Source organism: Canis aureus, chromosome 21 (genome assembly GCF_053574225.1).
Source record: "Canis aureus isolate CA01 chromosome 21, VMU_Caureus_v.1.0, whole genome shotgun sequence".
Classification (NCBI taxonomy): Eukaryota; Metazoa; Chordata; class Mammalia; order Carnivora; family Canidae; genus Canis; species Canis aureus.
Window position 1 is genome coordinate 15466090 of NC_135631.1, and position 22014 is coordinate 15488103.

General features: G+C 39.5%; 1 protein-coding gene across 1 annotated transcript; it reads left to right on the top strand.

Annotated features, from left to right (window-relative positions):
• The first annotated feature begins 4367 nt into the window (after positions 1–4367).
• On the top strand, positions 4368–5297 carry LOC144293283 (olfactory receptor 4C46-like). Its single transcript, XM_077864368.1, has one exon. The coding sequence runs from the start codon at positions 4368–4370 to the stop codon at positions 5295–5297; it is 930 nt and encodes a 309-aa protein (XP_077720494.1).
• Positions 5298–22014: the final 16717 nt, after the last annotated feature.

Consider the following 22014-nt stretch of genomic DNA (forward strand, 5'->3'; position numbering starts at 1 on the left):
GTATTGAGTTTTATAAGTTCTATTTATAGATGGTACTTGGATGGTACTCAACTATCCAGAAATTGCACTGGTAGGTATTTGCTCAAAGAATACAAAAATACTAACTCAAAGGGATAGTGCATCCCAATGTTTATCTACAATAGCCAGATTGTGGAAACAACCCAAGTATCCATCAACTGATGAATGGATAACAAAGATGTGGTAGATATAAAACCTTGTATATATTTACATGTATGTATAATATATATATGATATATACATATGATAGAATATTACTCAGCCGTAAAAAGAATGAAATCTTGCCTTTTGCAATGACATGAATGGAGCTAGAAAGAATTATGCTAAGTTAAATGATTCAGTCAGAGAAATACAAATACTAAAAGATTTCAATCATATGTACAAATAAGAAATAAAACATACAGTATGGGGGCAGGGGGAGAGGGAGGCAAAAAAAAAATGGAATTTTAACCATAGAGAACAAAATGATGGTTACTAGAAGGGAAGTGGGTGACAGTAAATGATGGGAATTAAGAAGAACACCTGTTCCAACGAAAGATGAATGGATAAAGAAGATGTGGTTTATGTATACAATGGAATATTACTCAGCTATTAGAAATGACAAATACCCACCATTTGCTTCGACGTGGATGGAACTGGAGGGTATTATGCTGAGTGAAGTAAGTCAGTCGGAGAAGCACAAACATTATATGTTCTCATTCATTTAGGGAATATAAATAATAGTGAAAGGGAATATAAGGGAAGGGAGAAGAAATGTGTGGGAAATATCAGAAAGGGAGACAGAACGTAAAGACTGCTAACTCTGGGAAATGAACTAGGGGTGGTAGAAGGGGAGGAGGGCGGGGGGTGGGAGTGAGTGGGTGACGGGCACTGGGGGTTATTCTGTATGTTAGTAAATTGAACACCAATAAAAAATAAATTACAAAAAAAAGAAAAAAAAAGAAGAACACCTGTAATGAGACCCAGGTGTTGTGGAAGTTTTGAATCACTATATACTACACATGAAACTATTATTATAATGTATGTTAAGTAACTAGACTCTAAATATACTTTTAAAAATGTACAAATGACAAACAAATGCTCAACATCATTAGTCATCAGGGAAAGCAAATTAAAACCACAATAATATATCAGCACATACCTCCTTGAATGATGACGTGGAAAATAACAATACCAAGTGACAAAAATCTGGAACAATTCTTGTGATTAAAATGAGAACTTTCTGCTTGTATTTTGATATCTCACCATAATTTTAATGTTGCCTAGTATTCCTTATGAACCCATGAGTTCATAGAGATTACTATGAGTCCAAGAGATTACTAATTAGGAGCCTATTAGAGCTTCCGTTTAATTTCATAGCCCTCTGATGAAAATGAAAAACAATGTTTGGAGACAAGGACTTTAATAACTGCCATTCCACTGATTTTAAGCCCTCACTGCACTAGCTCTAATGCAATCAATAACAGGTTTCTAGAAATGTTTTAATATTGTTAGGGAGGCAGGTTCTCTGTGACCCGAGTCAACAGGTTAAAACATTACAGGTCTCCACACTCAAATTATGCCATTTTCCTACTCCCATGATATTTAGCTTTCTTGGAAACTAAAGTTCACAAAGAGAAAGGGGATTCTTGCATGGTTGGGTTCCAAGCAGAGGGAATGCAATTCCCTATTCGAAATTGGGTGATTTTCAAACATGTCTCTTCAGCATACCTGTTTCTAAGACCAAGCCTTTCCACCAAAGGAGATAATTAATTCCAGAGAGAGAAAACAGCAGTTCTAAGCCAAGGTCCTTGAACTTTTTTGGAAACCTCTTTAAATATCCATGCAGTGCCAAAGGAAAATATTGTGGGGGGTTTACATTCCTAGAGCAAGATTCATTATGAGAAGAATGACCCATTTGAAAGTGTTTCCTCCACATTTCTTGCCTCTTGTCTATGGGACCAGAGCCATCTGGAGATCATGTCTCCATAGTGTTTCAAAAGAATTCATTCCAAATTCAAATCCCAGATTCTCAATAAGGAATTTTGAGGCTTTAGGCTAGAAGGAAAGATTGAGACTAGGAGAAACACCTTTTCAAGGACCTTTGATTTGTTATCAAATTACCTCAATAGTCTGTGTCTGAGGTGTGTTCTATCTTTCATACTGAAAGTTTACTATTAAAGAAGAGGCCAGCTTGAAGATGGAATTATTTCTGAAAAATCCTAAACATCATTGTGATCATCTATAAGGTAAGGTTTTCAGCAGCATTGAAGCATCTTAAACATTGGTATTTTCTATAAAGAGTAATCATTATGTTTCAACACCTTACAAACAGTAATATTATAACCATATTCCCATTAGTCAGAAGATAGTTAGTAAATGTCATTAACTTAAACAGACAAATGAAAATGTTGAGGCTTATAGAGATTTTATGAGATTTTATAAAAATTGGAACCCAATTTTTGGTCACAAGACACCTATTTTGACATAAGATGCCTCCTTTAACATTCAAGACTAATCATGAGCATGAAGATTAAATGTGAGTATGCCCCCCACACAGTGGTATATAAATATGTTTATAGATGACATAAATCATTAGTCATTTAGTCCAAGCATGACCAGAGACTGTCCTTCCTAAGGTTAATTACTATGCATAACATGAGTCTCTGTGGTATGCTGAAAAGTAAAATTAGAGATAATTCTTCCAGAGATTATTGCGTGATTAAATGTTTTCTGATTACAGTCAATTACCAATTCTTCCTATCTTCTGTGTGAATACAGTCACAAAAATATGTGAAAGCTCTTCGTGTGCTCACAGTAATGCACTGGGGATATTCATATACATTTACTCAATCAATTCTCATAGCACCTGGGATGTAGATATGATCATTCTCACTTTAGAGATGAGGAAACAAGAACATAAGGTCCCAGGAAATGTACCCTGGATAAAAGAAGTTGCAAGTGGAAAAGGCAAGATTCCAATCGGGTCTCTCTGATTTCAAACCAATACAGTACACTTAACGACCATGGTAGTCATTTTCAACATTGTACAGGAAACTCTGGAGACCCATGTTTTTAAGAGGATTGGGTAGGGAGGAAATGGGCTGCATGAGAGGCCAAGGTAAAAGTGCTCTTCAATGAAAGCAGTACTTCATTTTCATTAATATTTGGAGACTGCAGTGTGTGGTACGTGTGTGTGTGTGTGTGTGTGTGTGTGTGTGTGTGTTTGTGTCTCTTGATGAAATTACTTCATATATATTTGCCTCTGAAGTACCATTAAAGTCCTTTGATTATGGTCATGTCAAAAGAGATTACTAGTTTACACTGTTTATTATCACAGAACAATGTAGAGCAAGGATTAATAATTTGAAGGAAAAAGGTCACAAGTAAAATTTGATTTAGTCTTGGCTCTCCTCATTTTTATCTGCTTGATCTAGGGCAGGATTCTTAACTTCTCTATGTTTGTATCTCCTGCTGTGTAAAGGAAGTGTGATAGTGGTAATTATTTCACAGGAATGTAGTGAGGATTAAACAACCACATTTCTGAAAAAAAAAAACGAACACAGCAAGTGTCTACATTTGTGTTGATATAATTATTATAAAATATATATAATTACATTTTAGTTGATATTATCTTTATTATTATTCTGAACATCTGCAATCATTTCGTCACTTGCAAAAAAGTATGAAACAATGCTAACCACAAAGGTTACTACCATGCCATGCACATAGTAATCAATCATTTAAAATATATTTATCAGTTATTATAATATTTTGGGATTTTGAAAACTTGTATTATCTACTCTTTTATAATAGCTCCTGGAGCCTTTTATTACATTCTCATAAGAAACACACTCTTCCACATTTTTGTTAACTATTATAAATGTTCTGTGACTGGGCTTTCTGTCTCTGGCTGACATCCCCTAACTGAAGCTAATTCAACTTCATCCAAGACACACAAAGGACTTTCACAGAGTTATATCCAAGAGTCACCATTCTTCCAACCCCTGGTCATTCTTCCACTTCTATTCAGTTACCTTCCATGGTTCCCCATTTCCTAAGGGTAAAGAAAGAATTCCTAGCTTTCCATTCATAGCTTGAACATCCATTCTTTACCACTCTTTTGAAACTTAGCTGCCAGTATGATTCCTTCAAGATAGGCTCTTTATCATCTCAGATGATGAAGTATGCCTAGGTGATCTTCAAGAACTCAGAACTTACTTGCTATCTTACAAAACGTCATGAGAATCCACTTCTCATTAGAATACAGGCTGCTACATTTACTAGATGTGGAAGCTTACTAAATGCAAGGTTACATTAACATAAGGGATTTCTTTTTCAGGTCATGTAGTTAAGCATAATACGAAAAAATGGAGATTAGGAACAACGTGACAGAATTTGTGCTACTGGGGCTCACAGAGAATCCAAAGATGCAGAAAATCATATTTGTTGTGTTTCTGGTCATCTACATCGTCTCTGTGGTAGGAAATGTGCTCACCGTGGTCACTATCACTGCCAGCCCGTTATCGGGGTCCCCCATGTACTTTTTCCTGGCCTATCTCTCCCTCATTGATGCCTGCTATTCTTCTGTCAATACCCCCACCCTCATCATAGAGTCACTCCGTGAAAAGAAGACCATCCCATTCAATGCATGCATAATCCAAATCTTTGGGGAACATTTCTTTGGAGGTGCTGATGTCATCCTGCTTACTGTGATGGCCTATGACCGCTATGTGGCCATCTGCAAGCCACTGCACTACATGACCATCATGAATCGGCGGCTATGTGGCCTGCTCATGGCAGTGGTGTGGGTGGGAGGCTTTCTTCATGCAGCCATACAGATCCTCTTTATCATCCCACTACCCTTCTGTGGCCCTAACGTCATAGATCACTTTATATGTGATCTGAATCCTTTGCTCAATCTTGCCTGCACTGATACCCACACTCTTGGGTTCTTTGTTGCTGCCAACAGTGGTTTCATCTGTGTCTTAAACTTCCTCCTCCTCATGGTTTCCTATGTGGTCATTCTGCGCTCCCTAAAGAACCACAGCTTGGAGGCGAGGCGCAAAGCCCTCTCCACCTGTGTCTCTCACATCACAGTGGTCGTCCTATTCTTTGTGCCCTGCATATTTGTGTACATGAGACCCGCAGCTACTTTATCCATTGATAAAGCAGTTGCAGTGTTCTATACTACAATAACTCCCATGTTAAATCCTTTAATCTATACCTTGAGAAATGACCAGATGAAAAATGCCATTAGGAAACTGTGTAGTAGGAATGCTAGTGTGGGTGACAAATAAATGTATCTGGAGCTCAACAGTGATTCAACTGAGGCAAAAAGTCAAACAGACATGTTGGATGATCTCAGCAAGGAATACCTATGACATAAAAAGTGACAACAACAACAACAACAATGACTGCTATTTTGTTTTCAAGAGCAAAAATGGGTGCAAGAAATGGAAAAATAACCCTAGCTCAGGATCTCTCTTTGCATATTTGAATAATGCTAGCAAATTGGGGCTTGTTTCATGAGCTTCATTCATATGCATGGATTCATAAGCTTTCATCCTAATTTTAAAAATTAAAAATAGGGACACCTGGGTGGCTCAGCAGTTGAGCATCTGCCTTGCATCATGGCATGATCCCGGGATCTGGAATCAGGCTCCCCACAGGGAGCCTGTTTCTTCCTCCGCCCGTGTCTTTAGGCCTGTCTCTGTGTGTCTCTTATGAATAAATAAATAAAATCATTTTTTAAAAAATTAAAAATATATTGATATTGAGCTGTTGTCTTTATAACAATCCAAAGAAGTAGGCATTGCTATTATCCCCATTTTATAGGTGAGGAAACAGAAAGGGGGAATTATCAAAATAATTATACTGAAGATTCACTAATCAGAGACTACCTGATTTCTCAGACCATGCTCTTAAATGTTGTGATACAGTGCCAGACAATGATGACAGAAAGATGATTCTAATTCTTACCACTTATTGAGCTAGGTTTTATGCTGGACCACATATATAAGATATAGATACAAATATCTATATATACATATATAGATATACAATATATATCTTATACATATGCATGTTAAATCATTATGTACATGTACTATATATCATAATAATATAGATGATTATATATTGTATTTCTATTAATTCATTACTTACAACTAAATTCCAAGGATATTTCAGTAATAACTCAGGTCAATTTTAGTTATCATTGTTGTGGATAATAAGCTCATTGCAATATTCTGGTTTGTATTTACTTTAGGAAATAAAAGTGAAAGCCCATTAACACTGATGGAGTAGGTGAAGAATATGATACTTTATTTGAAAATTTACTTGTAAAAAGTAAAATAAAATAAAATAAAATAAAATAAAATAAAATAAAGAAAATTTACTTGGGGGCTTCAGAATCCTATCATTGTCATGTCACCCATCTTATGCTGATAAGCTGTTAGAAAATGCGATGACTCAAATCAAAGATCATTTCAATGCCAGATGAGAATTCCTACTTTTTAATATATATTTATACTCCATAGAGATCTTGCCTGCTACCTAGAATACTTTATACAATTAGAAAAATGACTAGTGCATGATAAATAATAACTAAAAAATAAAACTATAAAGAAAGATCAATAAAGTAAATAAAACGTAGAACAAAAAATATATTGAGCTGTAGGGAATAATCTTCCTATTTTGTCTGATTTGGATTCAAGAATTCTAGCTGGGTCTGTTAAACAGACCACAATTTGTTTTAACTCCTGCTTAAACCATGTAATGAGAAAGACATTGAACCTGACATTCTCATCTCGATTCAAGTAACTGAAACTGAACCTACTCTCAGCAAGATTACATCATATGAACATGAGTTGTCCATGTTATTCTTCTCTGTTAATTAGTTTACATTGTGGTAACATATCATCATGAAAGAATATTTTTTAAAATATGTGGCTCAACCCACACACAAAGCAATTTCAGGATAAATATATTCCATTGATCCCATCTATCCATCACCCATTAATCAATAGCAACATCTTGAGTCTGAAGAATAATATATCAGAAACACTGATGATTGTGGGGCTTCAGTGCTAAATAGGGGAACCTGGGTCTTGCCTTCACAGAGCTTCACATCCACTGAAAGAAACCCAGAGGAAAACAGAAAATGACAACACCCTGTTATAAAGGGTAAGGTAGTGGCAGCACAAAGTGCTAGGAAAGGATGAATTAGGGACATACAAGAAAGGTTCAGGAAATGTTCCAAGAGGAAAGGACATATGAAATGGAATTTCAAACTGGAAATCAAGTCAGCAGAGTGAATATGTACACTTCAGTTGGAGTAGGAGCATTCCTAAGAGAGAGAATACATTACAAAGGTCAGGGGTGAAAATCAGTATGCAGGAATTCTGGTGAATGCAGTGTGACCATAGGTGTTAATATATCTATAAATTCAACATCATTTATTAAACCCTCACCATGTGCCAGGCAGTATGCTACAAAATGAACCAACCTATATGGGTAAATAGCAGGACATGAACCTGGTGAGACCAGAACAGGAAAGATGCAGAAGGGTCTCACGATCATGTTAAAGCCTACTGCACAATATCATGGGGCAAACATTGGAAGGCCTTTTGAACCAGTGAGTGATGCAGCTGGATTCGAGCTTGAGATGATAGCTGTATGGGTTATCAGTGTGGGAAGTGGATTGAAGGGAACAAGAGTGGCAGCAGGATGTTATTGTCATGATGTGGGTGTGAAAGGATGGAGCCTGAACTCTGGTGGTGCCAGTGACGATGTTGAAGGTGGTAGGCACTGCTGAGTCTGGATCCACTTCCTTCACTCCTCCAGTGTCTCCTAGCTCTGTGTCTGGGCTACAAACAGCTCAGAGCTCAAAGCCCCACCTTCTCTGTACATTTGCATCAGAACAAAATTATAGGCTATACCCACCACTGTGGGACACGGTAGCAGCCAATAGGCATCAGGCTGGTTCCTTTGCCTCGGGGTGGAGCCAGTCCTGTATCACGGTGTATACCCTAGATTCCTGTGGCATCAGGCTGAAGTCAATCCTCAGTTGGGGCCACACACTTCTTCCTATATCGTAGTAGCTTCCCTCAACCCTTCTCCTTATAAATCACTTTCATGAGAATCCCCATCTCAGAGTATGCATTTGGGAACCCAACTTAACACAGAGACATAGGAAACTTTAAGAAATATCTAAGTATATAAACAGAAGAACTTGACATGGGATGAAGATTTGATAAAGAAGTCATGAATGAAAACCAGACTCTTCTTTAAATTACTGGGAGGAGGGAAGCCCTGGTGGCGCAGCGGTTTAGTGCTGCCTGCAGTCCAGGGTGTGATCCTGGAGACCTGGGATGGAGTCCCACATCGGGGTCCTTGCATGGAGCCTGCTTCTGCCTCTGCCTGTGTCTCTGCCTCTCTCTCTGTATGTCTCTCATGAATAAATAAAATCTTAAATAAATAAATAACTAAATAAATAAATAACTGGGAGGAGGTTAGAACAGAGAAAATGAGTCTTTTTTTGACAGCTCAAGTGGTTTCTACCTCTTTGTACTAAAGGGTTAATGTTGAATTGCCTAAGAAAATGTAATGTTCCCCCTCAAAGGCAGGTGACCTGAGAGAAGGGGCTGATTTTCCTCAGTACTCACTCCCACCATCCTCTTTGCTCCTACACCTATAACAAGACACAAAACACAACAACCTTCAATAGTGAGGTACAAAGTGTAACTCATGAACACAGTACACCCCAAAATAAATGTTTTCTAATGTATGAAGAAAAAAATTGGATAATCATGAAATAAATTCAATCAAGCCAAATTTCTTGATATTGGTTCACTAAGCAGAGATTCTTCATTTAACATTATAGCTGGGGGACTGAGGTAAAGCTAATGGTATATCTGCTTGGTTGGTGGCTAAAGCATGAATCTAAAGGGGGCCCAGTGTAAGCAAAGTAGAAATGCCAGATTTGCCTTGATGTAATGTAGAGGGACACATTGAAAGATATGGGGATATCGGAATGTTAGAATGGATTGTCATAAAAAAATGGATTGTCATTTCAGGGAGGGTCAAGAAGACATACCTTTCTTTTGAAAAATTTATTTATTTATTCATGAGAGACACAGAAAGAGAGGCAGAGACATAGGCAGAGGAAGAAGCAGGCTCCCTGCAGGGATCCAAATGCAAGACCCAAGATGGGGACCCCAGTTCATACCCTGAGCTGAAGGCAGACCCTAAACCACTGAGCCACCCAGATGTCTCTAGGTGTCATACCTTTCGTCATGACCAGAGAACTAAATTTTCAGGCTAGTGCCAGCATCTTTGAAAAACTCTCTGATCACTGTTGTCTGTAGGCCAGACCTTTAGTGTTGCTAAACTGGAAAATCCCAATGCAATGGGAGTGTTTTGATGCCAGATAACAGTTACCAAGTGGTAGCACTGGAGCTTCTTAAAGGCAAGGTGGGCATGCTTTCCATAGAGGACAGAAGAATCAAAATAACAATCAGAATAATTAATACAAGCAGATTTACAGTGCTGGCTCTGTCATGTTGGTGCTCCTAGAAGTGAAATAGGGAAGAAAACTATAGAAGCCTTGATCTGTGTTAGCAAAAATGTACAGGCTTAGTAAACTTAATCATAAAAGAGAGATTCGTGGGATCCCTGGGTGGCTCAGCGGTTTAGCGCCTGCCTTCAGCCCAGAGTGTGATCCTGGAGTCCCAGGATGGAGTCCCACATTGGGCTCCCTGCATGGAGCCTGCTTTTCCCTCTGCCTGTGTCTCTGCCTTTCTCTCTCTTTCTGTGTCTCTCATGAATAAATAAATAAAATCTTAAAAAAAAATAAAAAGAGAGAGATTCGTGATCTTGCAATTAATTCCCAGATGGAACCAGTCTATAAACTCAAAATTCCTAGAACAAAGGGAAGATCGAATCCCCTTGAGGAAGCACCCTGGGACATTGCTAAAAATGTATATATTAATCTTTTTCACCGCATTCCCCAAATGAGGCCTATGGCCTTTTTGTCTGTCAATTTGTGCATTGAGGAATAGAAAAATATCTAGACCTTCAAGGACTGCTGGACACTGATTGTGACCTGAAACTGATTCCAGGAAACCCAGAACAACAGTGTTCCCCTAGATAGAGCAGGAGTTTCCAGAGGACAGGTGGTCATTGGAGTTTTAGCTCAGGCCAAGTTTGCAATGGGTCCAGTAGGTCACTGGACTCATTCTTTGGTACTTCTCCACCTTCAGAATGCATAATCTGAAGAGATATCTTTGCAACTGGCAAACTTGCAATTTGACATGCAGACTGAGGGCTATTATAGTGAAAGCCAAATGGAAACCTCTAGATTTGCCTCTACCTAGGAAAATAGTAAAGAAAAAGCAATACCACATCCCTGGAGGAATCATGGTGATTAGAGCCACCATCAAGGATTTGAAAGATATAGAGGTAGTGATTCCCATAACATACACATTTAACTCACTTATTTGGCCTTCACAGGAGACAGATGGATCTTGGAGAATGACAGTTGATACTTATAACTTAACTAGGTGGAGACTCCAAGAATTGCAACTGCTGTACCAGATGTGGTTTTGTTGCTTCGGTAAATTAACATATTCTTTGGTACCTGGTATGTAGCACATGATTTGACACATGTCTTTAAGATCCACTAGAGGCAATTTGATTGCAGCTTACAAGGCCAGCAATATGCCTTCACTGCCCTCCTTCAGAGTTGTGTCAACTCTCTGGTACTATGCCATAATTCAGTTCATAGAGATCTCCATTGTATTTTATTCTTCTAGATAACCATACTGGTCCATTATATTGATGACAAAACACTGATTGGATCTAGAGGTCAAGGTGTAAATACTCTAAGATTTATTAGTAGGACATTTCTGTATCAGAGGATGGAAAGTAAATACAATTGAAACTCAAGTAACTGAAACTCAGTAAAATGTCCACGATCCAAGGGGGATAAAGCATATAAGGATAGTTCTTTTGAAGTAAATATAAAATAGGATAAAAACAGAGGGGGAGACAAACCGTAAGAGAATCTTAACTATACAGAAAAAACTGAAGGTTGCTGGTGTTGAGGTGGGGTACGCTATGGGCATTAGGGAGGCCATTTGATGTAAGGATCAGTGGGTGTTTTATGCAACTGATGAATCACTAATTTTTACCCCCAAATTAATAATACACTATATGCGGAGGGAGAGGCAAGATGGCGGAAGAGTAGGGTCCCCAAGTCACCTGTCCCCACCAAATTACCTAGATAACCTTCAAATCATCCTAAAATCTATGAATTCGGCCTGAGATTTGAAGAGAGAACAGCTGGAATGCTACAGTGAGAAGAGTTCACGCTTCTATCAAGGTAAGAAGACGAGGGAAAAAAGAAATAAAGAAACAAAAGGCCTCCAAGGGGGAGGGGCCCGCGAGGAGCCGGGCTGAGGCCGGGGCGAGTGTCCCCAGGACAGGAGAGCCCCGTCCCGGAGGAGCAGGAGCTGCACCGACCTTCCCGGGAGGAAAGGGGCTCGCAGGGAGGTGGAGCAGGACCCAGGAGGGCGGGGATGCCCTCGGGCTCCCGGGGACACTAACAGACACCTGCGCCCGGGAGAGTGCGCCGAGCTCCCTAAGGGCTGCAGCGCGCACGGTGGGACCCGGAGCAGCGGGGGAGGGGCTCGGGGGGCGGCTCCGCGGAGGGGGCTGCGGGGCCGGAGCGCGAATCCAACAGCCCAGGCCCCGCAGCACAGGGCGCCGGGACACAGCCCAGGATCCGGCCTCCCCCGGGACAGGCAGAGGCCGGGAGGGCCCAGGACAGCAAGGACGCTCCTGCCCCGAGCTGAGCAGATCAGCGGCCCCGCCCCGGAGCCTCCAGGCCCTGCACACGGAGAGCTCCGGAGTTCCTGCGGGGGCTGACTCCAGGGCTCCAGAGCTGGCCCCGCCACTGGGGCTGTTCCTCCTGGAGCCTCATGGGGTAAATAACCCCCACTGAGCCCTGCACCAGGCAGGGGGCAGAGCAGCTCCCCCAAGTGCTAACACCTGAAAATCAGCACAACAGGCCCCTCCCCCAGAAGGCCAGCTAGACTGACAAGTTCCAGGGGAAGTCAAGGTTTAAAGTATACAGAATAAGAAGATATTCCCCGTCTTACTTTTTTTTTTCTTTTTCATTTCTGTTTGCTTTCCCTACCCTTTTTTCCCTTTCTTTCTTTTTCTTTCTCTTCTCTTCTCTCTTTTTCTTTTTCTCTTCCTTTTTTTTTTCTGTTACTCTTTTCCTTCCTTCTTTCTCTCTTCTCTTTTTCTCCTTTTCCCAATACAACTTGCTTTTGGCCACTCTACACTGAGCAAAATGACGAGAAGGAAAACCTCACCTCAAAAGAAAGAATCAGAAACAGTCCTCTCTCCCACAGAGTTACAAAATCTGGATTACAATTCAATGTCAGAAAGCCAATTCAGAAGCACTATTATACAGCTACTGGTGGCTCTAGAAAAAAGCATAAAGGACTCAAGAGACTTCATGACTGCAGAATTTAGATCTAATCAGGCAGAAATTAAAAATCAATTGAATGAGATGCAATCCAAACTAGAAGTCTTAACGACGAGGGTTAACCAGGTGGAAGAACGAGTGAGTGACACAGAAGACAACTTGATGGCAAAGAGGGAAACTGAGGAAAAAAGATGCAAACAACTAAAATACCATGAGAATGGATTAGGGAAATAAATGACAGCCTGAGGAAGAAAAACCTACATTTAATTGGAGTTCCTGAGGGCGCCAAAAGGACCAGAGGGCCAGAATATGTATTTGAACAAATCATAGCTGAAAACTTTCCTAATCTGGGAAGGGAAACAGGCATTCAGATCCAGGAAACAGAGAGATCCCCCCGAAAATCATAAAAACCGTTCAACACCTCGACATTTAATAGTTAAGCTTGCAAAATCCAAAGATAAAGAGAAGATCCTTAAAGCAGCAAGAGACAAGAAATCCCTGACTTTCACAGGGAGGAGTATTAAGATAACAGCAGACCTCTCCACAGAGACCTGGCAGGCCAGAAAGGGCTGGCAGGATATATTGAGGGTCCTATATGAGAAAAACATGCTACCAAGAATACTTTATCCAGCAAGGCTCTCATTCAGAATTTAAGGAGAGATAAAGAGCTTCCAAGACAGGCAGGAACTGAAAGAAACCAGCTCTGCGAGAAATTTTAAGGGGGACTCCTAAAATTCCCCTTTAAGAAGAAGTCCAGTGGAACAATCCACAAAAACAAGGACTGAATAGATATCATGATGACACTAAACTACTATCTTTCCATAGTAACTCTGAACGTGAACAAGCTAATGACCCCATCAAAAGGCACAGGGTGTCAGACTGAATAAAAAAGCAGGACCCATCTACTTGCTGTCTACAAGAGACTCATTTTAGACAGGACACCTACAGCCTGAAAATAAAATGTTGGAGAACCATTTGCCATTCAAATGGTCCTAAAAAGAAAGCAGTGGTAGCCATCCTTCTATCAGATAAACTAAAATTTACCACAAAGACTATAGTAAGAGATGAAGAGAGACAATATATCATACTTAAAGGATCTATCCAACAAGAGGACTTAACAATCATCAATATATATGCCCCGAATGTGGGAGCTGCCAAATATATCAATTAATAACCAAAGTTAAGACATACTTAGATAATAATACACTTACACTTGGTGACTTCAATCTAGCACTTTCTACACTGGATAGGTCTTCTAAACACAACATCTCCAAAGAAACGAGAGCTTTAAATGATACACTGGACCAGATGGATTTCATAGATATCTACAGAACTTTACATCCAAACTCAAATGAATACACATTCTTCTCAAGTGCACATGGAACTTTCTCCAGAATAGACCACATACTGGGTCACAAATCGGGTCTGAACTGATACCAAAAGATTGGGATCCTCCCCTGCATATTCTCAGACCATAATGCCTTGAAATTAGAACTAAACCACAATAAGAAGTTTGGAAGGACTTCAAACACGTGGTGGTTAACGACCCTCCAGCTAAAAGATGAAAGGGTCAACCAGGAAATAAAGAAAGAATTAAAAAGTTTCATGGAAACTAATGAGAATGAAGATACAACCACTCAAAATCTTTGGGATGCAGCAAAAGCAGTCCTGAGGGGGAAATACATCACAATACAAGCATCCATTCAAAAACTGGAAAGAACTCAAATACAAAAGCTAACCTTACACCTAAAGGAGCTAGAGAAAAAACAGCGAATAGATCCTACACCCAGCAGAAGAAGAGAGTTAATAAAGATTTGAGCAGAACTCAACGAAATCGAGACCAGAAGAACTGTGGAACAGATCAACAAAACCAGTAGTTGGTTCTTTGAATGAATTAATAAGATAGATCAACCATTAGTCAGCCTTATTAAAAAGAAGAGAGAGAAGACTCAAATTAATAAAATCATGAATGAGAAAGGAGAGATCACTACCAACACCAAGGAAGTACAAACAATTTTAAAACCATATTATTAACAGCTATACACCAATAAATTAAGCAATCTGGAAGAAATGGACGCATTCCTAGAAAGCCACAAACTACCAAAACTGGATTGGGAAGAAATACAAAACCTGAACAGGCCAATAACCAGGGAGGAAAGTGAAGCAGTCATCAAAAACCTCCCAAGACACAAAAGTCCAGGGCCAGATGGCTTCCCAGGGAATTCTATCAAACGTTTAAAGAAGAAACCATACCTATTCTACTAAAGCTGTTTGGAAAGATAGAAAGAGATGGAGTACTTCCAAATTCGTTCCATGAGGCCAGCATCACCTTAATTCCAAAACCAAAGACCCCACCAAAAAGGAGAATTACAGACCAATATCCCTGATGAACATGGATGCAAAACTTCTCAACAAGATACTAGCCAATAAGATCCAACAGTGCATTAGGAAAATTATTCACCATGACCAAGTAGGATTTATCCCCGGGACACAAGGCTGGTTCAACACTCGTTAAACAATCATGTGATTCATCATATCAGCAAGAGAAAAACCAAGAACCATATGATCCTCTCATTGGATGCAGAGAAAGCATTTGACAAAATACAGCATCCATTCCTGATCAAAACTCTTCAGAGTGTAGGGATAGAGGGAACATTCCTCGACATCTTAAAAGCCATCTACAAAAAGCCCACAGCAAATATCATTCTCAATGGGGAGTACTGGGAGCCTTTCCCCTAAGATCAGGAACAAGACAGGGATGTCCACTCTCACCACTGCTATTCAACATAGTACTGGAAGTCCTAGCCTCAGCAATCAGACAACAAAAAGACATTAAAGGCATTCAAATTGGCAAAGAAGAAGTCAAACTCTCCTTCTTTGCCAATGACATGATACTTTACATAGAAAACCCAAAAGACTCCACCCCAAGATTGCTAGAACTCATATAGCAATTTGGTAGGGTGGCAGGATACAAAATCAATGCCCAGAAATCAGTGGCATTTCTATGCACTAACAATGAGACTGAAGAAAGAGAAATTAAGGACTCAATCCCATTTACAATTGCACCCAAAAGCATAAGATAACTAGGAATAAACCTAACCAAAGAGGTCAAGGATCTGTGCCCTAAAAACTATAGAACCCTTCTGAAAGAAATTGAGGAAGACACAAAGAGATGGAAAAATATTTCATGCTCATGGATTGGAAGAATTAATATTGTGAAAATGTCAATGTTACCCAGGGCAATTTACACGTTTAATGCAATCCCTATCAAAATACCATGGACTTTCTTCAGAGAGTTAGAACAAATTATTTTAAGATTTGTGAGGAATCAGAAAAGACCCCGAATAGCCAGGGGAATTTTAAAAAAGAAAACCATAGCTGGGAGCATCACAATGCCAGATTTCAGGTTGTACTACAAAGACAGTGTGGTACTGGCACAAAAACAGACACATAGATCAATGAAACAGAATAGAGAATGCAGAAGTGGACCCTCAAATTTATGGTCAACTAATATTCGATAAAGGAGGAAAGAATATCCATTGGAAGAAAGACAGTCTCTTCAATAAATGGTGCTGGGAAAATTGGACATCCACATGCAGAAGAATGAAACTAGACCACCCTCTTGCACCATACACAAAGATAAACTCAAAATGGATGAAAGATCTAAATGTGGGACAAGATTCCATCAAACTCCTAGAAAAGAATACAGGCAACACCCTTTTTGAACTCGGCCACAGTAACTTCTTACAAGATACATCCACAGAAGGCAAAAGAAACAAAAGCAAAAATGAACTATTGGGACTTCATCAAGATAAGAAGCTTTTGCACAGCAAAGGATACAGTCAACAAAACTCAAAGACAACCTACAGAATGGGAGAAGATATTTGCAAATGACGTATCAGATAAAGGGCTAGTTTCCAAGATCTATAAAGAACTTCTTAAACTCAACACCAAAGAAACAATCAACCCAATCATGAAATGGGCAAAAGACATGAACAGAAATCTCACAGAGGAAGACATAGACATGGCCAATACACACATGAGAAAATGCTCTGCATCACTTGCCATCATGGAAATACAAATCAAAACCACAATGAGATACCACCTCACACCAGTGAGAATGGGGAAAATTAACAAGGCAGGAAACCACAAATGTTGGAGAGGATGCGGAGAAAGGGGAACCCTCTTACACTGTTGGTGGGAATGTGAAATGGTGCAGCCACTCTGGAAAACTTTGTGGAGGTTCCTCAAAGAGTTAAAAATAGACCTACCTGGACCCAGCAATTGCACTGCTGGGGATTTACCCCAAAGATTCAGATGCAAGGAAACGCCGGGACACCTGCACCCCGATGTTTCTAGCAGCAATGTCCACAATAGCCAAACTGTGGAAGGAGCCTCTGTGTCCATCGAAAGATGAATGGATAAAGATGTGGTTTATGTATACAATGGAATATTAGCCATTAGAAATGACAAATACCCATCATTTGTTTGACGTGGATGGAACTGGAGGCTGTTATGCTGAGTGAAATAAGTCAGTCAGAGAAGGACAAACAATGTTCTCATTCATTTGGGGAATATAAATAATAGTGAAAGGGAATAGAAGGGGAGTGAGATGAAATGTGTGGGAAATATCAGAAAGGGAGACAGAACATAAAGACTTCTAACTCTGGGAAACGAACTAGGGATGGTGGAAGGGGAGGAGGGCAAGGGGTGGGGGTGAATGGGTGACCGGCACTGAGGGGGTCACTTGATGGGATGAGCACTGGGTGTTATTCTGTGTGTTGTAAATTGAATACCAATAAAAGTAAATTTATTATTAAAAAATTAATAATACACTATATGCTAATTTGAACATAATAAAACAAAAAAATATTTCTCTTTTAAGGAAAAGTGTATGTTGGTCCAACTATCCCTTCCGATACCAAAAGATGTACTATACACACTAGGTATCTTGGATAGGGAAGGCAATCCAAGAATCCAAGAGTCTTCATTTGGATATTTTACTCTTGTCTATTTATTAAGTTACTCAAAAAGCTGCTAATTTGAGTGGAGCTCAGAAAAAAGAAATGTCTCTGTCTCATATCGAGACTGTGGTGTAAGCTACTATTCCACATGGGTGCTATGATTCAGCACATCCAATGGTGCTTGATATGTCAATGGTAGAAAGGGATGCTGCTGGAGTCTTTGGCAGTCCTCCATGTATGAACTGCAGGGCAGGCCCTTAGGATTTTGGAGCAAATTCCTGACGTCCTCTATAGGCAACTACTTTCCTTTTGAGAAATGGCTCTTGCCTGCTACTGGGCCTTGGTAGAGACTAAACACTTAACCATAGGTCACCAATTCTCTGGGAAACCTAACTACTCATCTTGAACATGGTGTTTTCTAACCCCCAAAACCATAAAATTGGGAATGCCGTGCAACAGTCCGTTATCAAATAGAATAGTCTTCATTTATATATGATTTTGCCTTCCATGGTTGCTATTACCTGATGTTCAGAAGCAGATGATCCTTCTGAGATATGTTCAGAAGGTCTTTAGTGGCCTAATGCTACCTCACCATGTCTGTGTTATTCATAGCACTTCATCTCACTAGGACAGCATTTTGTCATCTCACATTATCATAAGAAGGAAGGTGAGTACAGGTATTTTGATAGAGACAAAGACCATATTCACATAATTTGTATTACTATACTGTTGTGGATTTTTGTATTTTATTATTGTTGTTGTTAATCTCTTACTGTGCCTAGTTTATAAATTAAACGTCATCACAAGTATGTATGTATAGAAAAGCAAAGTATATATAGGATTCAGTACTCTACACAGTTGCAGACATCCACCTAGGATCTTGAAACACATCCCTTCACACCAATATAAGGACCGATTACCATATATGTGATCTGGCCCAAGCAAGAACTGCAGAAAATTCAGATGAAGAAGTAGCCAAATGCTCACAGTCTCTACTTTTTGCTATGATACCTTCTCTCTACCTGACTGAGCCCAAAACCTTGTTGGGGGATCACTTTATTAAACTGACAAAAGAGGAAAAGATTTGGTTTGGTATACAGAAAGCCTCAGCAGTGATATGTGGGTAGAGCTCAAAAGTAAATAGATGTAGCACTACAGCCCCATTCTGAAAAATCCACAAAGGTCTGTAGTGAAGGGCAATTCTTTCAATGGGGAGAACTTTAAGCAATGAACCTGGTGTTCACTTCCTTGGAAAGAGAAAAGGCCAGATGTAACAATGTATACTGATTCATGTGCTTGGGCCAAGGATTTAGTTGAATGATCAGGGACATGAAGAAAACACTATTGGAAAATTGGTAACAACAAGAAAATTTGAGGAAGAGATATATTTACATGCCTTTCTGAATCAGTAAAAACACACAAGATATTTACGTCTCCCGTGAATGCTCATCAAAGAATGATCAGCGGAGGAGGATTTTAATTTTAATTTTAACTTGGTTAGTGGATAGAGTGACACATTTCGTGCATACTACTCAGCCTCTTTACCTACCACTTCTCTCATCACCCATTGGGCTCATGAACAAAGTGGCCCTGGTGGCAGGCATGTAGGTTGTACAGGAGTTCAACAATATGGAGTTCACTGACCAAAGTTATCCTTACCAGGACCACTGCTAAGTGCCCAGTCTTCCAGCAGCAAAAGCAAGCCCCCCATAGGACATGATTCCATGGCATGATGAGCCTGGATATAGGTTCATTACATTGTTGCTTCCATAACAGAAGTGCAGTAGCTAATGGCATAGAGACTTTCTTTGGATACAGATTTGCCTTCTCTGCATGCAACTCTTCTGCCAAAACTACCATCCAAGGACGTAGAGAACTTTTAATCCACCATTACAGTATTGCACACAGCATTGGGTCTGACCCATTAACTCAATTCACATCCAATGCAGTGTCACAGTCATCCCATGCTCATGGAATTCACTGGTCTTACTACATTTCGTACTATCTTGAAGCAATTGCCCTGATAAGATGGTGCAGTGAACTTTTGCAGAATTAGTTATACTACCAGCTAAGTAACAATACTTTCCAGGGCTGGAGCAAGCATGTTCAGATCTCTGGAAGGCCATATATGCTCTGAATCAGCACTCATTACATATTGTTCTTCCTCCCAAATAAAGTTCTGTAACCAATAGATAGAAATGGAAGAGGCACCATTCATATTATCGTTAGCGACCCACCAGCAAAATGTTTACTTCCTGTTCCAATTAACTTATGTTCTTCTTGCTTTGAAGTCTTTATTCCAAAGGGAGAAATGCTCCCAGCAGAAGACACAACAAAATTCAACTGAACAAAGAGATGAGACTGCCTTCTCACCCCTGGGCTACTCATGACTTTGAATGAATAGGCAAAGAAGTAAGTTGCTGTGCTGGCTGTGGGGATTGATCCTGGCGACCAAGGGAAATTGGACAACTACTCCTGAATGGAGTTAAGGAAGAGTATAGAAGAATACAGGAGATCCTGTAGGACCACCATTAGTGCCACCAACTCTGTGATAAGGTCAATGGAAAACTACAGCCATTGAGACAGAATTACCAATGACCCAGACACTTTAGTAATGAAGTTCTTTGTCACCCCACCAGCTTAGGAACTATGACCAGCTTGGTACTTGCTGAAAGCACATTCAATACAAAATGATTAACAGAAGAAAACAGGTATAAATATTAACTATGATCATGTGATTGTTACAGAAGTGAAGACTGTATTATTGTATTTGCTCTTTATATTTGTGTGTGAATATTTTAAAATAATTTTTTTAGTTTCTTTCTTTTCTAATTACCTTATCGTGTAACTGAAGATAAATTGGCTTTCTACCATAGGATGGTAGTATCTCTATTTTCCATTATAGTATTCAACTGACTGAATATCAAGGACAAAGTAAAAATCACCCCAAACATCACATTCCCTTTTTTTTTTTTTTTTTGGTATTTTGATTCATTTTCAGTTGTATGTATGCAGGTTAGTTGTATGATGTTAGGTGGAATTATGACCTTGTGTTGTCTTTATTTTGAGATCAAGTAGAGTTTAAGGAGAAGTGTATAGGTGCTAGGTGGATAGGCAATGAACTTGTACTGGCTAATTTTATGTGTCAACTTGCTGGGCCACAGGGTGCACAAATATTTCTTTGACTATTGCTTTGGGTTGTGACTATGAGACTTTTCTGGATGATAGTAACTTTTGAATTGGCAGAAGAATAAAGTAGATTGCTCTCCCTGATGTAGGATTGTCATCAAACCAGATGAAGGCCTGAAAAATCACAAAACGCTAACCTCCCCTGAGTAAGAGGGAATTGTCCTACCTGGAGGACATCAGACTGAACCATTAGCTCTTCATGTCTGACGGCTTGTCACTTTCACATTAATTCTTCTTGATTCTCAGCTTCCTCCTGCCGATAGACTAAACTGGGACATCACCTCTTACTGGATTATAGCACTTTCTAGTCTTTAGACTCAAAATGGGACATAGACTTTGCAGTTCAGTTTTGTAGCATGTGAACAATGGAATATTTTTCAGCATCGAAAAGGAAGGAGTTTCTGACCCATGCTACACACAGATAAACTTTGATGACATATTAATTGAAATAAGTTATCTATTTTTAATAAACATATATTTTATTCAGATCTATATTTTTAGGAAAACTGTGGAAATGATACAAAGTTCCCATATACTCTGCTCTCAGTTTCCCCATTTACCATCCTAAATAACATGGCACATTTGTCACAAATATGAACACACTAGTTTTAACTAACAACTGTACTTTGTTTACTTTGTTTTTAACCAATGCCATTTTTCATTGCCAGAATCTCAGCCAGCATACCACGTTGCATGCAGTAGTCATGTCTTCTTCTCCACCTCCAGACATAACAGTTTCTCCTAATGTTCTTTTCTTTCTTTATTTCAGGTATGATTACATACAGCACTAGTAGTCTCAGGTGTATAGTATAATGATAAAACAATTCTATAGCTTACTCAGTGCCCATTACAATATGTGTAGTCTTAACTTTTCTTGAGCTTTAAAATATTTATTTATTTGTTTGTTTGTTTGTTTATTTATTTATGAGAGAGAGTGTGTATGTGTCTGTGTGTGTGTGCAATCAGTGGGAAGTGCAGAGGGAGAGAGAGGGTGAGGCAGAGAAGCAGACTCCAAGCTTATTGTAGAGCACTACTTGGGCTGGATCCTAGTACCTTGAGATCATGCCAAAACAAGAGTGGGAGGCTTACCCAACAGAGCAACCCGGGGGCTCCTTTCATTTTTTTGTTTTTCATGAACTTGACAGTTTTAAGGAGAACTACGCCAACATTTTATAAAACCTTCACATGGAGTTTGTCTGGTACTGTACTCAGGATTAGACTTGGGTTGTGGGTTATGGGACAAAGGTTACTGGACAAAGTGCCATTTGCATCACATCATACCAGTAGGTACATACTTTCAGTGTGACTCATCACCACTGCTTTTAACCTGATCACCTGGCTAAGGTGGAATTGCTAGATTTCTCC

Bases quoted from the DNA above. Each gene is read 5' to 3' on its own strand.
- LOC144293283 (XM_077864368.1), top strand. From the start codon at position 4,368: ATGGAGATTAGGAACAACGTGACAGAATTTGTGCTACTGGGGCTCACA.